At 49.3% G+C, this 14544-nt stretch overlaps 1 protein-coding gene across 2 annotated transcripts in view; it reads right to left on the reverse strand.

Annotated features, from left to right (window-relative positions):
• The window catches only part of Eya2 (EYA transcriptional coactivator and phosphatase 2), a 157914-nt gene that overhangs the window by 38899 nt on the left and 104471 nt on the right, over positions 1–14544 (reverse strand). For both annotated transcript variants that reach the window (XM_087911005.1, XM_087911004.1), the window contains exons 7-8: positions 11819–11996; positions 3692–3834 (exon numbers count right to left, since the gene is read on the reverse strand). In XM_087911005.1, the coding sequence (XP_087767131.1) occupies positions 3692–3834; positions 11819–11996 (321 nt within the window). The remainder of the gene's footprint in view (positions 1–3691; positions 3835–11818; positions 11997–14544) is intronic.

A 14544-nucleotide genomic window follows, 5' to 3' on the forward strand; every position in this document is an offset into this window, starting at 1 on the left:
TCATTTAAAAGGCACAGCATGGAGCTTGTAGCTCCTTTGCACATGAGGAGGGAGGCCCAACCCTGTTTCCTTGTCCCACCTCCTATGGCCTCTCTGATGCTCCACCGTCCCGCTGTCCACTGCCCTTGAGTCCTAAGAGGGCTCTACATTCTTCAAAAAAATTCTCCTTTTACATGTCAGCCGGCTCAAGCTGGTTCCTGGCACCCGTAGCTCAGGGGCTCCAGCTACCACACCTCAGAACTGCCACTTCAACAGAGGTTTCCCTCCCGGCCTTCTGTCATGTATGAAACTGCCGAAGACTTAGGAGGTGTGAGCGTGCCTGCTGACATTAAACTCAGAAGCAAAGCACTGCTCACACCTTGGTGCCTAGTCTCACACGCTGGTACTTCAGGACGGAGAGCCAGGTGTTTCCAGAATAATAGTGCCTTGTGAGCCCCCACTTCCATGTCTCGACCCTCCCACCCCCTCTTCAGTGCCATGGAAGAATGTCTCTCCACTCCCAATGCTCCCATCAAGAGCAGAAGCCACAGCAGGTAACTGCAGAGCTCTCCAGAAGGAATACTAATGCCTGGGTTACTCTATGCACTTCCAAGCTGGCGGAGACATGCAGGAGGGAGGCAGGCCACAGACAGCAGCAGGAGTCTTTCTGGAAAAGACCCAAACCCCACTGAAGGAAGCGTAAGGATGTCAGTTCAACGAGAAGGGCAGATTTAAGATGGAGAGGAAGCTGGTTACAGTGGTACTTGCCTGTAATCGCAGCACCAGGGAGGCTGAGGTAGGTGGGAGGAGTTGAAGCTTGAGGTCAGCCTGGGCTGTGTAGCAACGCCCTGTCTCAAGCCCCACCCCTTTCAAAAAAGAATAGAAGCCGAGTATTGTACACACACTTGGAAGCTGAGGCAGGAGGCTCACTGGCCAGCCTGGGCTACACAGCTGGATGTATGCAGCATTCCTTTAGACCCAAAGCTATTTGGGAGGTTGACGGAGGAGGAGGCCTCCTTGAGTTTGGAACTTTGAGACCATCATGGCCCCGCCCCTCTCAAAATAAGGGGGTGGGGACAGAGAGGGGAGGACAGAATGCCCCAGACTGAGGGCAATCCTTTCTTCAGCGGAAACTCTCCCTGGCAGAGCTCTAGAGGGCATAAAGTCTGTAGATGGCTAACAGAAAGGATAAGAGTAAAGTCTACAAGGTCAATGCTTCCCACGACGGAACAGCAAAGCCGTGCGCCACCGTTAAACTGCACCAGTGGGACAGTGGTACCGGGTGCTTCAGTAGTGGGCGCTCCTGGCCTGGGTCCCCCCAGGTCTTCTGATAAGGGCATCCTCACCCCCCACCCCATAGGGTGTCAATCAAGGGACATACTTAAGCTGGGCCTTGAGTCTGACCTTGGGTTAAATGGTGCTGTGTTCTCAGATAGTCTGCTCTTTGGTAGGATAGCACCTGAAAGTCCTCTGGTAGTTCCCTGGGCTTCCCTCTCTCTCTCTCTCTCTCTCTCTCTTTCCCTCTTTCTTCCTTCCCCTCCCTCCCTCCCTCCCCCTCCTTCCTTCCCTTCCTCCTTCTCTCTCTCTCTCTCTCTCTTTCCTTTTTTAAAATTTATCTTTATTTTGTGTGCATAGCTATTTTTGCTTGCATATATGCCTATATGAAGGTGTTAGATCTCCTGGAACTGGAGTTACAGACAGTTGTGAGCTGCCATGTGGGTGCTGGGAATTGAACCTAGGTCCTTTGGAAGAGTAGTCAGAGCTCCTAACTACTGAGCCACATCCCTAGACCCAGGTTTGCATTTCTTTAATCCTTGGTTCTTTGTGTGTGTGTGTGTGTGTGTGTGTGTGTGCGCGTGCGCGCGCACGCACATGCTTGTGCATGCAGATGTGTGTTCACGCATGTGGCGGCTGGTTATCAAAGTCCAACATCTTCTTCGATTGTTTCTCCACTTTATCTTTTGAGATAGCGCCTCTCCTTGAATTCTGGAGATCACTGGCTAGAATATCTGGCCACCAAATTTCAGGGATCCACATGTTTCTGTTGTCCCCCCCCCCCCCCCCACTGACAGAGCCTACCTCTCCAGCCTGGCTTCTTACATGGCAGACTCAAACTCAAGCTTGAGTGACAAGCTTTTTATGGGCTGAACCCTCCCTCTAGGCTCCACTTGGTTGTTGCAGTCTTCTTTCCCTTTCCTTCCTTTCCTGTAGGTTCTGTGGTTTTTGTTTTTGCGCCCAAAGACTGGCAGCTGGTGCCCCGCATCCTTAAGACCAACAACGATTTCCATGGCTGGCGCACAGCATTGCAGCAAGCAGGCAGCTGTTCCCTCACTGGGCTCACACGCTTCCACACTGAGAACAGCAACAGCATCCAAGCTGGAAGGGGCAGGGCCTCGTGCTTCTGTGTCCTGAGACCACACAAACCCTAAGACTCATATGTTTCTGGGAGCCGGGGCAGGGCTCAGTAATGAATTTCTAGCAGCCTGATGGGAGGGGAAAGCAGGGTCAGTCACATGAATTTTTAAGTTGTTGTTGTTTAGTTTTGGGTTTTTCAAGGCAGGGTTTCTCTGGGTAACAGCACTAGCTGTCCTGGAACTCACTCTGTAGACCAGGCTGGCCTCGAACTCACAGAGATCCACTTGCCTCTGCCTCTGGGAGTGCTGGGGTTAAAGGCACGTGCCACCATGCCCAGTCAAGCCACATTGATTTCAAGGAGTGACAATGGCTCTCGGGATCTGAGTGTGTGGCTGTCCTGTGAGGTGCTCAGGCAGGTAGACAGTGGGACCGTGATGTGTTTGTCATGCCGGGCACAGACCCCATCTTTGCTAATGCTGCTTGAGTCCTAAAGCATAAGACATCTAACAGAGCAGTGTAGACCTTTGCACTTGCTTGCTTTCTTCCCTGAGCACACAATGATCCCTTTGGGTCTGTCTCAAGGGCATTCATGAGGTTGCTGTCCTCATTGTCTTTCTCCCCGATGCAAGCTGGTTTGAGGAAGATTTCCACATCTGCCAAATGTCAGCATGCTCTTCAGATCAGCCTCTTCATCTCTGGCTGCACACTGGAACCACCGGGACCTGGAGCCCCCACATCAGGCAGTGTGGGCTACGACTGGTGTGCAGCGTGAGGGCAAAGGTCCTTCCCAGCTCTACAGGTGCTTCTGTGCCCAGCATGGGGACCTCCCTGCCTGAGCTGCTAGAGCCACACCAAGGATGTAGACCTTGGGCCTGCCCCAGGTTGGGACAAACCAGGCTAAACAGCCCACACCTGTGGTCACTTGGTCTGGGATGGGACCTGGCACCTGTCTTTCCAAAGTGTCCCCATCACTGTACTCCAGTCAAAGACCCTGTTCGTCATCTTCCTTACCAGGGGCTCTCAGGGTGAGCACCCTCTAGGGTTCAGCAGGCTGAGGGGCTTGTTACATATGCCACCTCTTTGTCTTGCCCAGGACCTATGGAATTGGAGCCTCTGAGGGGGCCCCACAGTCCCCCAGGGAACTTGGATGCTACTGAGGTGTGAGAAGCATGGTCCATGCCGACTCTCAGTCTGTCCTTCTCCAGATCAGTGCCCCAGCAGGATTCGACAGTCAACGGAATTCTCCGGGGTAGTGCCACTGTCACTGGGTTGTGTTTACAAAGTGCAACGGACCAAAGACTTGGAGAGCCCCAGCCCTCAGCAGTGATCTCTACTCCATTAAACACCCCCTGGTTACCTCGATCTCGTTGTCCCCTGCTGGGGAAGGGTCACTACTCCTCTTTGATCGGCCACGTAGCTTCCCATCTGAGGCCCGATGGGGCCTCTCGGTGTCACCCTCTTTGGCTGGCGTGGAGGGCCCGTTGTGTGTGTTGTAGTCACCTGGGGAACGACAGGGGAAGATACAGGTCAGGAACCTGGCCGGGTGTCGCTTCCTGGGGAATATCACACCAGCCGCATCACCATGCAAGCCCCAGCTAGGACGTCGTGAAGAAAGCACCAGAAGTCAAGATCACAAGATTAAATGGCTGGGCATTGCCATCTGCTATAGAACAGTCTTCGTACACTTGCTCTCATTGGTCTAATAAAGGACTGAATGGTCAGTAGCTGGGCAGGTAGAGGTTAGGGAGGACTTGTGGACAAGAGAGCATGGGGAAAAAGGAAGGTGGGGTCACCAGGAGACAGAGGGAGCAAGACATACTAGAGGACAGGTAAAGTCACAGGCCGTGTGGCCATACACAGATGAAGAGAAATGGGTTAATTTAAACTGAAGGACTGAACTTTTATAATTAATATGAAGTCTCCATGTGGTTATTTGGGAGCTGGCTGGCAGGACAGAAAATTCCAACTACAGCCATCTGTACCATTCATGACTTTCTCCCAGTCAATAGATATCTGTGAGGCAGACTCTGTTTCAGGGTCTGGGCCCTGTCTAGAGGCTCAAACACTCAAAACCTCCAGCAAAGGCCTGGAAGGGGGGGCACAATTCAACTGGTAGAGCATCTGCTGTGTAGGCACTAGGACCCAAGTTTGATTCCAGAGGGTGATCCCAGTGCCGGGGAGACAGAGATTGATAGAGCCTCAGAGCTGGCTGGCCAGGTACTTTGGCTTAATTCGGGAGCTCTAGGCCAATGAGAGACTTTGTCTCAAGGGAGGTGGAGGGTGACACCTGAGACTGTCATCTGGTTTCTACGTACAGATGTATGCAGGGTGCTGGGTGGTGGGAGGGGTGTCACATCAGAGGTCTGTAGGGAAGGCTTCCTGACTGAGGGAGTATCTGCTCAAAGGTCTGGAAGAAGCCAAGGAGGGCAGCTCTGACTACAGTGAATGGCCCATGCCAATGGCTTGAAGATTCCGAGGCAGACAGAAGGGTGAAGATGCTTGCCCACAGGGAGATAAACTCTCAGCACTTCTACCCCAGGTTCATGCTTTGGGGGCTTAAGCCTCGGAGTGATGATGATGAGACTTTTCAGAGGTGGAACTTTGGGGAGGTCCTCAGATTAACTGGGGACACACTCTGAAAGGTCCTGGATCTCCCCCAGAACTGTGGGTTAGATGAACTTTTCTCCTTTATAAAGTTAGCCAGACTCTGGGATTGCATCATGGCAATGTAAAAACATGGCCTCATAAATCTGGTTTCAATAGAGGCCCCAGAGACACATCGGTTTCGTGAGGGAGCTGAACCTGCCTGGAGTCGCTACAAATTAAAGGCAAGATTTGGGCCTGTTCTTGTGAGTACAGCATCAGAACTGCAAACCCTCTTGAGCCCTCAGAGAACACCCCATCCCATTTCCTCACTACTCGGCTGCTGGTTTTAGCTTCTAACGGTGTCCTGCAGACGCCAGCTCTCCTCCAGCCCTCCTGTCACTGTAGGAGGGAGGTTCGGTCTTTTCTAAAAGTCTTTAGGAATGGGCTGAGTTCTTTCTCCTATCCTGGAGGACTATTTTCCTGCAAATTCCAGGGGACACCAGGTGGTGGTGGTGCATGCTTTTAACCCCAGCACTTGTAAGGCAGAGGCAGGCAGATTTCAGTGAGTTCGAGGCCAGCCTGGTCTACTAAGCAAGTTCCAGTACAGACAGAACTGTTATACAGAGAAACCTTGTCTTGAAAAACCAAACCAAACAAACAAACAGCCCCCCAAGCCCTTCAAAAAACAAAAAACTAAAACCACCCAAGGGACTTTATTTAATTTAATGTTTATTAAGTTTCTTAGCAGACTAAGGGACACAACCGAAAAAAAAAGCTGTGATGTGAGATGTCAGGGTGTCGGGCATTTCCCCACCAGCCAGCATTTTTGGGGCACAGACCTGGACACGCCAGGCACAGAGTCAGAAACAACTTTCTTCAGAAGGAATAATTTCTTCTCAGCTCAGATGCTTGATTGAAGTAGTAAGAGTGGACGTTTGAGCCGGTCCTCGGGGTACAGGTGTAATCTCAGTTACTTGGGAAGCTGAGGCAGGAGGATCAAAAGTTCAAGACTGCCCTGAGCTACAGCGTGAGTTCAAGGTTAGTAATGTAGTGAGACTTTGTCTCAAAATAAAAAAGTGAAAAGGCTGGGGCTGTAGCTCAGTGGTAGAACACTTGCTTAGCACGCCCAAGGCCCAAGCTTGCTCCCCACTACTGGGAAATCAGTAGACATCTTTGTCGTAATATTGTCTTATGGGTGTCTGTAGATCTTTTGAAGCCATGCAGCTTTGGTTTGATCTGTTAAAGCAAAACTAGCACTGATGGGCTGATTTAAATAGTGCAAGCACATTCTTTTTAAAAAAATTAAAAATTTGTATGGGTTATGTATGTGCACATGAGTGCAGGTTCTCTTGAAGACCAGAAGGGGGTGTCAGATCCACAGAACTTGAATTTGAGGTAGTTGTGAATCACCCAAAATGGGTGTTGGGAACTGAACTCGGATCCTCTGCAAGAACAGTGTGCCTGCCCTCTTGACTCCAGGTCCACAGTATTCCAGAGGCTGGGAAATTCAAGGTTAAGGTGCCAGTTGGTCCAGCTCCTGGTGAAGTCTCTGGGCTTGTCAATGGGTAGGTTTTTGCCCTATCTTCCACAGGAGAGAGATCTGCTCTTTCATGTCCTTACAGAGACATTATGCCATTCCTAAGGGCTCCATCCTCATGACTCAATCACCTCCTAAAGCTCCACCTCCAAGCACAGCCCCACTGAAGATGAAGGAGTTGACAGCTGACTTCTGTCAGGGTGCCAGCTGGAGCTGAGGTGAAGCGCTCTCTCACTCGCCCCGGTTTGCAGGTTTTGGAAGGGTTAAGCACTCCTGCACCTTCAACTTGCAAGTATTGTAAATTATATCAATTGATTTCAGAATTTGAGCTAATCTGCATCCTTCGGATAAAACCCAAATCCATGAAAGTTTAGGTTTGGCTTACTATGGTTTTCTTTAGAAGTATATCATGCCCTTGTTCTGTTTCAGCATCGGGCTACGGAGGTCCTCAGAAAGTGGGGCTTGAATTTTCTTAGAATTCAAGAATTGTAGAATCAGTGGTTCTTGCTGAAACTTTCAGTAGAATTAACCAACAAAGCCATCTGGCACTGGTGTTTTCTTTGTGGTTCCTGTGTGTCTTTGAGACAGGGTCTCGCGTAGGCCAAGCTGGAGCTACTTCACTATGTAGCCAGGGATGATTCTCAACTCCTGATCTTCCAGCCTCTTGTTGCCCAGCACTGAGATTACAGGTGTGCACCACTATGCCTGGTTTTTGTGGACGGAACCCGGCGCTTCATGTGGTCCAGTTAAATACTTTACAGAGTCACCCTCAGCTTGGCTTTTCGGTCCTCAAAAACAACAAAAAAGAAAAATACTAGCTTGCTCACCAGGTACACGCCTGTGTAGGGAACTCCTTTCTTCTTTTGTTAGCTGGGTAGTTTCCACCTTACATGGAATCCACATTTGATCTAAGTTGTCAACTCAGGTATAATCACGGTGAGGTCACCTCTCTACTTTGCGGTCATTTACCCACCCCCACCAATTCTGCTTTCAACTTCCATTGATTTCCTCTCTGGTCTCTTATTTCTGTACCTCTGCTTACTTTGGGGTTAATTTGTCTTCTTTTGCAAGTTTCTTAAGATAGAAGAACTCTTGGGGTTGGAGGGATGGCTCGGTGGTTAAGAGCACTGGCTGCTCTTTCAGAGGTCCTGAGTTCAATTCCCAGCACCACATGGTGTTCACAACCATCTGTAATTCTTCTTTGGCCTCCAAATTATGTAGAAGTGCATTATAAGTGTACAAATGTTTGAGAAATTTCCAGAAGTATTTGTTATTTATTACTGATTTAATTCTATGCTGCCAGAGGATGGACTTTCTGTCTTGAATGCTAATTTATCTGGAACTTGTTTTCTGGTCCAGAATGCGAGTCTATCTCCCACATACCCTGGATGCTGCTAGAGGGGACACACGGCTGCTGAGACATGCCCTACAGATGCCTGTTATCACAGTCTTTCCCTTTCATTCCATATTCCTAGATTTCTTTTCCAGAGAAAATGACCATGAGCACAAACATGGACTTCAAGCTATATTTCCATTTAAGTAAACCCTGGGGACATATTTCACGCCTTGTTTTGCTTTTTTTTTCCCACGTGGGTGAGGTAAGACACAGTCTCCCTCTGTGGTTCAGCCTGGCCTGGAATTCAGTATGTAACTCAGGTCAGACTTGAACTCATGGCAATCCTCCTGCTTCAGTCTCCTGAGTGCTGAGATCTCAGGTGTGAGTGAGACACCCTGCCTGGGTTTTCACATGTGGTTCTTTTACTTGTCTCTACCTATCAGAGCAGTCCAAAGAGGGCCGCTTAGCCAGACATCACTGCATCTTTTTCAGAGCTGGGTAGTCTGCCTCTGGTGGATGCATCCTCTTTTACCTAACTTGGGTCCTAACGTGGGTCCACATGGTTTCTTGTCTTTTGCTCTGATATTAATTGCAATAAGGATTCTTTTTCTTGTATTTAGGTATTATCTTTAGGATAAATTTCTAGTTGTAGAATAGTTGGGTTAAAGGGTGCGTGCATTTCTAAGTCTGTTAGGTGTCATCTGAACGCACAGAAAAACCTTAACTCTCTTCTTGAGAGTTTAACCTTTTCTCATTGGCTAAGGGAGGTAGTTTAAAGAGTGAGAAAAACAACCTTCCAACTTCTTCCTGGTAATCTGTAGCACATTAAGCAACAGAAAGGAGTTTTTGAGCAATGACCAGTGGAGCCTGCTCTCTTGGGCCTGGACAGGGGTTCAGATGATGCCCTGCTCAGCAGGTTGCCCAGCATCCTCTGCACAGATGTTGATGCCTGTCAGTGTGTCTTTCAGTATGGCTGGGTGGGGAGGGAAGTGTCAGAGACCTTCCTGGCAAGGCTGAAAGCCAGTGGAATTTGTCACTCAAACCACTGGAGTACCCGGAAAACATCAGGCATCCTAGGCAGTTAGAAAGGTGGAGTTCTGTGGTGTAACATGAGGGCCGGGTGTGGAACACACTAGATAGCTCTGTGTGCACATATGTATGTGCATGCGTATATGTGTGTGCAAGTTCATACACATGTCTGTGCACATGTGTGTACACGTTTGTGTGCACACAGGCTAAATGCTCTTCCCGTGCAGCAGACACTGGGGGAAAAAGAGGCTAGGGACCTCAGCTGGAGGTGATAGATATCGATGCCATCAGACTAAAAACTTGAAGATTTATTTATTCTTTGTGCATTAGTGTTTGGTGGTATGTGTATCTGTGCATCACGTGTGTGCCTGGTGCCCTCAGAGGTCAGAAGAGGACATCAGATCCCTTGGGACTAGAGTTACTAACAACTGTGACTCACAGTTTGGGTAGTGGGAACTGGACCCACAGTTTGGGTAGTGGGAAGGGCAGACAGTGCTCTTAACCACTGAGCCATCTCTCCAGCCCTGTGATGCCATTAAATTTTATAAGAGCTTGTGAGACACAGTAAAAGCCATCCCAAGCACTTATTACTTACTTATTATTTATACCTGAGGCCATTTATTTAGTATTGCTGAGGCCAAGGGATAAGCAAGGAATGGGCACTATGAAGGGACACTTCAGAGACATGAGTCCCGTGTTTGCTCTTGATAGGGTTCAGATCTTCAGGAAGGGCACCACGCAATGAATCAGGTTCACCTTTGAGTTCTGATCCTCTGGCCCATCTTCCTGCTGGTAGCTCCTCTCCATCTCGATTTCCCATCAACCCCTTTGCTTCTCTCCTTTGTTGAAACCAGTGCACAGAGGCTACATTCAGAGAAGCAGGATGCCAAAGACAGTCCGAGATCAGGGAGGTGAGCTTACTGGCTTCATGTTCTTTCTCCAAAGAAAATGATTTTGAAGTTGCTAAGTGAGAAAGTACTGTGTGTTCAGTAAATATTCTGGGGTGAGACTATGAAGATTAAAATCAGTCAAGCCCCACACTCCTGCCAAAGCTGACTTTGGAATGCTTCACCAGGTGTCTCCATTTGTCTTTGGAACAGGGATGAAGAGCTATCCTCAGGGAGGGGAAGGGAATGCAGATCTGGACCCACAACCACACCAAGAGTCCAGGAAGAGAGGTCTCCCCACTGCTCCTTTCCCACTCCTTAACTAGCAAGGAACAGCTAGAAATGAATGTCCACGTGACACTGGGCTGCCAAGCTCCCACCAACCCTAAGAACGCCAGGAGACTCAGAAAAGAGGCAAAAGGCTGAATTTAAGGCTGAATGGGGAGGCAGGAGCATGGGGAATTCAAGGTCATCACTGGCTACCTACTGATGTAGGTAGGACAGACAGCCTGGTCTACATGAGACCCTATCTCAAATAAAACAAAACAACAAAAGAACGAGACTATAGGCTGGGTGCACCTGTGACCCGAGCACCTGTGAGACATCTGGGTGCACCTGTGACCCGAGCACCTGTGAGACATCTGGTTTGCAGAATAGTTTAGCAACTGGGGACTTTCTCCTGCCCTGAGCTACACACAAAGCAACCTGTCACTCCACCTCAAAGCCCCTAGTAACTCCCTAGCAATCCCTCAGTGACTCTCTTTTGTGGCCCTACACATCCTGGAACTGGGGGCAGTGGGCTGCTCCAATTTGGACTGGCTTTAGATATACACACAATGAGGCAAACTGTCCTCTGAGTGACCTTTTTGGTGTTACCATCGATGTCTATGCATGACTGGGCACGCATATGATTAGGTCAGATGCATCATGGGAAAGAATATCTGCAGCAAACCAACGTTTATGTAATCCAGGCCTGTCAGTCAAAACAGAAAATCACCCACACTCTGCCCCTGGCAACCATCTCCTCCTCCTCCCAGACCCGCAAAAGAAAACCTCAGAGGTAACCAGGGTTCTTGAGCAACCTTGCTGGGGCCCACCAGTCCTCTGCCGCTTCCACTCTGGGCTTTTGCTTTGCCCCTGAATAAAATCCCCCGTAGCTTGCTATTTGCATGTACTTCATGAACTCTATGAAAAAGACATAAGAATCTGGAGACACCTGGTCCAGACAGCAACCTCTGGGAACAGTTGGGAAGCCGCTGCAGGAGGATAGCAAGTTTGAAACCAGCCTGGGCTGTATAGCTGTATAGCTCACAGCTGAGGTAGAACCCAAGTCAGGAGAAGATGGCGTTAGACTTCCTGGGGCTTGGACAGGCAGTCATGAGCCAGCCCAGGTGGGTGCTGAGAACAAACCCAGCCCTCTGCAAGAACAGCTGAGCCAGTGGTTTAGCTCCCGCAGCCCCTATCAGTCCTGACCGCCGTGTGCTCTAGAAAACATCTCAGTTGTACATGGCCAGTGAGTAGCTAGTTTGGCACAGAAGACGAAGCTCTGTGGGCCTGGGTTCAAGTCCCAGCACCACGGTTACTAGTCAGTGACTTGTTACTCAGATCTGTACCACTCGGTGCAGAAGCAGGTGGGGCTGAGAAGCTCCTTTCTTGTGAGGATCGTGGCAATCTACTTCGATTTGGAAATGTATCCATGTGACTGTTTGATTCTGGTCTATAAAGATCAAATGGACAGTGTCCCACTGAGATGGCTCAGGGGCTAAATGCCCTTGCTGTTCTTACAGAGATGCTGGGGTCAGTTCCCAGCACACACACGGAATCACAACCATCTGTAGCTCCAGTTTCATGCCAGCAAGACACACATCTTTGTAAAAAATAAAAATAAATCAGTCTTTAAAAAAACATCTCCAGAGCCCTTTATTTATAGTTGTTCAAACTAAAGAGTGTCTGGAAACCAGCAGGTGCTTAATAAATGCACATTACCAAGGGTGGTGATGACAGAAAACTATCCAAGCGTGTGTTTCTCTTGGACCACAGCTCACGAATCTCCTTCACACGGGAGCTCACACCACGAGCACAGACGAGAGCAAAAGTAAGTGGACTTACCAGCCAGTGACTCAGAAGTCTGGTTGGGGACACTGTGAGGAGCCTCCTGGAGGACGTAGGTGGACGTGGAGAGGGGAGAGGCACAGAGGCTGCTGGCGGGAACGTAGGGAGGGTTGTAGGATGGGCTGAAATACTGGGGGTACTGATTCTGCGGAAAGCCAGGGTAGGAGGGGTAGTCCTGGCAAAAGAAAAACAGACAGGTGTTGGGTGAGGAGATGCCGGGCTTGGCAGGCCAGGCTTTTTCTTCAGAGTAAACACCGACCATCCAGACCATTGCCATTTGGTTTTTCCCATAAACAGAATCTGACCCAAGAGCCAAGGGCAAGTAGGGCAGGCTGAAAGGAGAGGAGACTCAAGGGGAAGGAGGGATGAGGCAGGAGTGGAATGGGTGGCCCTGTGTTAGCTGTCACGGGAGTGGGCAGAATGACCTGATCGGGAAGGCAGAGGTGGTGGGAATCCCCACTCACGCTTGCTTCTCCCAAGGGGTAGGGGTAGTGATATGGGCATACTGAGTCTAGCCATCTCTTGAGCAGCTCCTGGGGCTGGAGGTGGGGCTGGGGGATGGAGGGCGAAGCTCCCTGACACTTCCTGCCTGCCCTACACACAGAAGAAATCCCAAGTTCAAGGATTTGAGTGTTTGAAGATGGAGGTGGCCCGAAGAACAGGAGTGTGGCCTCGACAGTCTCTTGGCCAATGCTGTGCCTCCAGCATGAGAACTGGGTCTAGCATTCACAGTAACATCGAAGACCTCGCGTGAACAAGGAAGAGAGCACAGACCTGGAGTGTGGCACATTTTAGGAAAAAGTTACAAGTGCAGCAGCCCCTATAACATCGAGGGTCCAGAGCAGTCCTCACTAGCAGTCAGCCTGCATCAAGTTCAACAGAGTGTTTTCCCCAGTCCCAGCAGCACCCATTGCTGTTTCAAACACTCGGTTCACGGTCACAACGGCCATCCTTATCATCTCTACCATCCTTATCACCATCACCCCATTATTACCATCTCCCCTACCACCACCATTACCCTTGTGTAACTACTGCCACTACCATGATCACCATCACTACCACCACCATCTCCATCACCATCATTGCCATCTCCCCTACCACCATCACCATCTCCATCACATCACCGTAATTATCACCACTACCATGATCAAAATCAGCACCAGCATCCCATCACTCATCATAACCACCACAACCATCACCATCTCCATCATTGTAATTACCACTGCCACCATGACCACCATGATCCCCATCATCCCCATCACCCTTATAGTGATCGCCAACAGCCAGTGATTTATCCACAAGGCACTCATAGAAAGTTCTATGCCATAGGCCCCAGTTCGTATCCGCTAACTCAGAATTTCTGGAGTCTTAACTTGTGACAGGGTCTTAGAGTGAAACAGACAGATTCCTAGACTTAAGAATCACTCCTTGCACTTCCGTGTGTTAGAAACACATGGACCTTTGCTTTTTGAAAGAATTTCAGATTTACAGGAAGTTTATATAAGAGGGTCCTTTAGCAAGTCACCCCCCAAAGTCCTGGAGATCAGACCCAGGGCCTCAAGCATGCTGGCAGAGCTACACACTCTCCTCCCTGTAGGCTAATTCTTTTCTCTTTCTTCCTTCCTTCCTTTCTTTCTTTCTTTGATTTATTATATATATATTATATAATATATTATATATATATATAATATAATAAATTATATATAGCCAAAAGGGGCACCAGATCTCATTATAGATGGTTGTGAACCACCATGTGGTTGCTGGGAATTGAACTCAGGACCTATGGAAGAGCAGTTAGTGCTCTTAACCTCTGAGCCATCTCTCCAGACACCCTTTCTTTCTTTTTGAAATGATTCATTTGTTCTTATTTTGTATTAGTGTTTTGCCTGCATGCATGTCTGTGTGTCTGTGTGAGGGCTTTGGATCCCCTGGAACTGGATTACAGACTATTGTGAGCTGCCATGTGGGTGCTGGGAATCAAACCAGCATCCTTTGAAAGAGTAGCCAGTGCTCTTAACCACTGAGCAATCTCTTCAGCCCCTGCAGGCTAATTCTTTAGGGAAAATGCATATATATGTGTATGTGTCTGTATGGGTATATGCCACATGCATGCAGGTGCCCATGGAGACCAGAAGGTGCCAGGCCCCCTCGAGTTGTAGTTATAGGCAGTGGTGAGCCACCTGAGGTGGGTCCTGAGAACCAGACTCCAGTCTTCTGCCATCTCTCCAGGCCCCATATAACTTTTTCTTTGACTGTCTGAGACAAGGTCTCATGTAGCTCAGGTTGACTGAGGATGACCTTTGAACGCCTGGTCCTCATGCCTCACCCTCCTGATTGCTGAATTACAGGTGTGCACCCCCCACATCCAGCTCTTTTCTAGACAAATTCTTAACTGGCTCTAGGAAAACCATCCCAGCGTCCCACAAAGCACTGCTGAAGCCCCTCACCCCCACTGGATACAGAGGGAGCAGGATGTGCTGTCCCCTTGAGAGGCTCATGGTCCAGACAAAGCACACACTGAACTCACAGCCCACATTCAAGAGCTCCTAGACGCTTCGGGCTCAGGTAAGAGCAGGCCTGACATCTTGGGGATCTTGCCAGTTTATTTCTGGTGGTCTTTTGCACAGTCTTGACCCCCAAACTCAGGCAGGGCTGAGAGGCCACAATTCTGGTGGGGCCTATGTATGTGAGGTGGCTCTGTGGTGTACCTTGAGTTAAGGGGA

The sequence above is a fragment of the Myodes glareolus genome, chromosome 10 (assembly GCF_982192425.1).
Source record: "Myodes glareolus chromosome 10, mMyoGla1.1, whole genome shotgun sequence".
Taxonomy (NCBI): Eukaryota; Metazoa; Chordata; class Mammalia; order Rodentia; family Cricetidae; genus Myodes; species Myodes glareolus.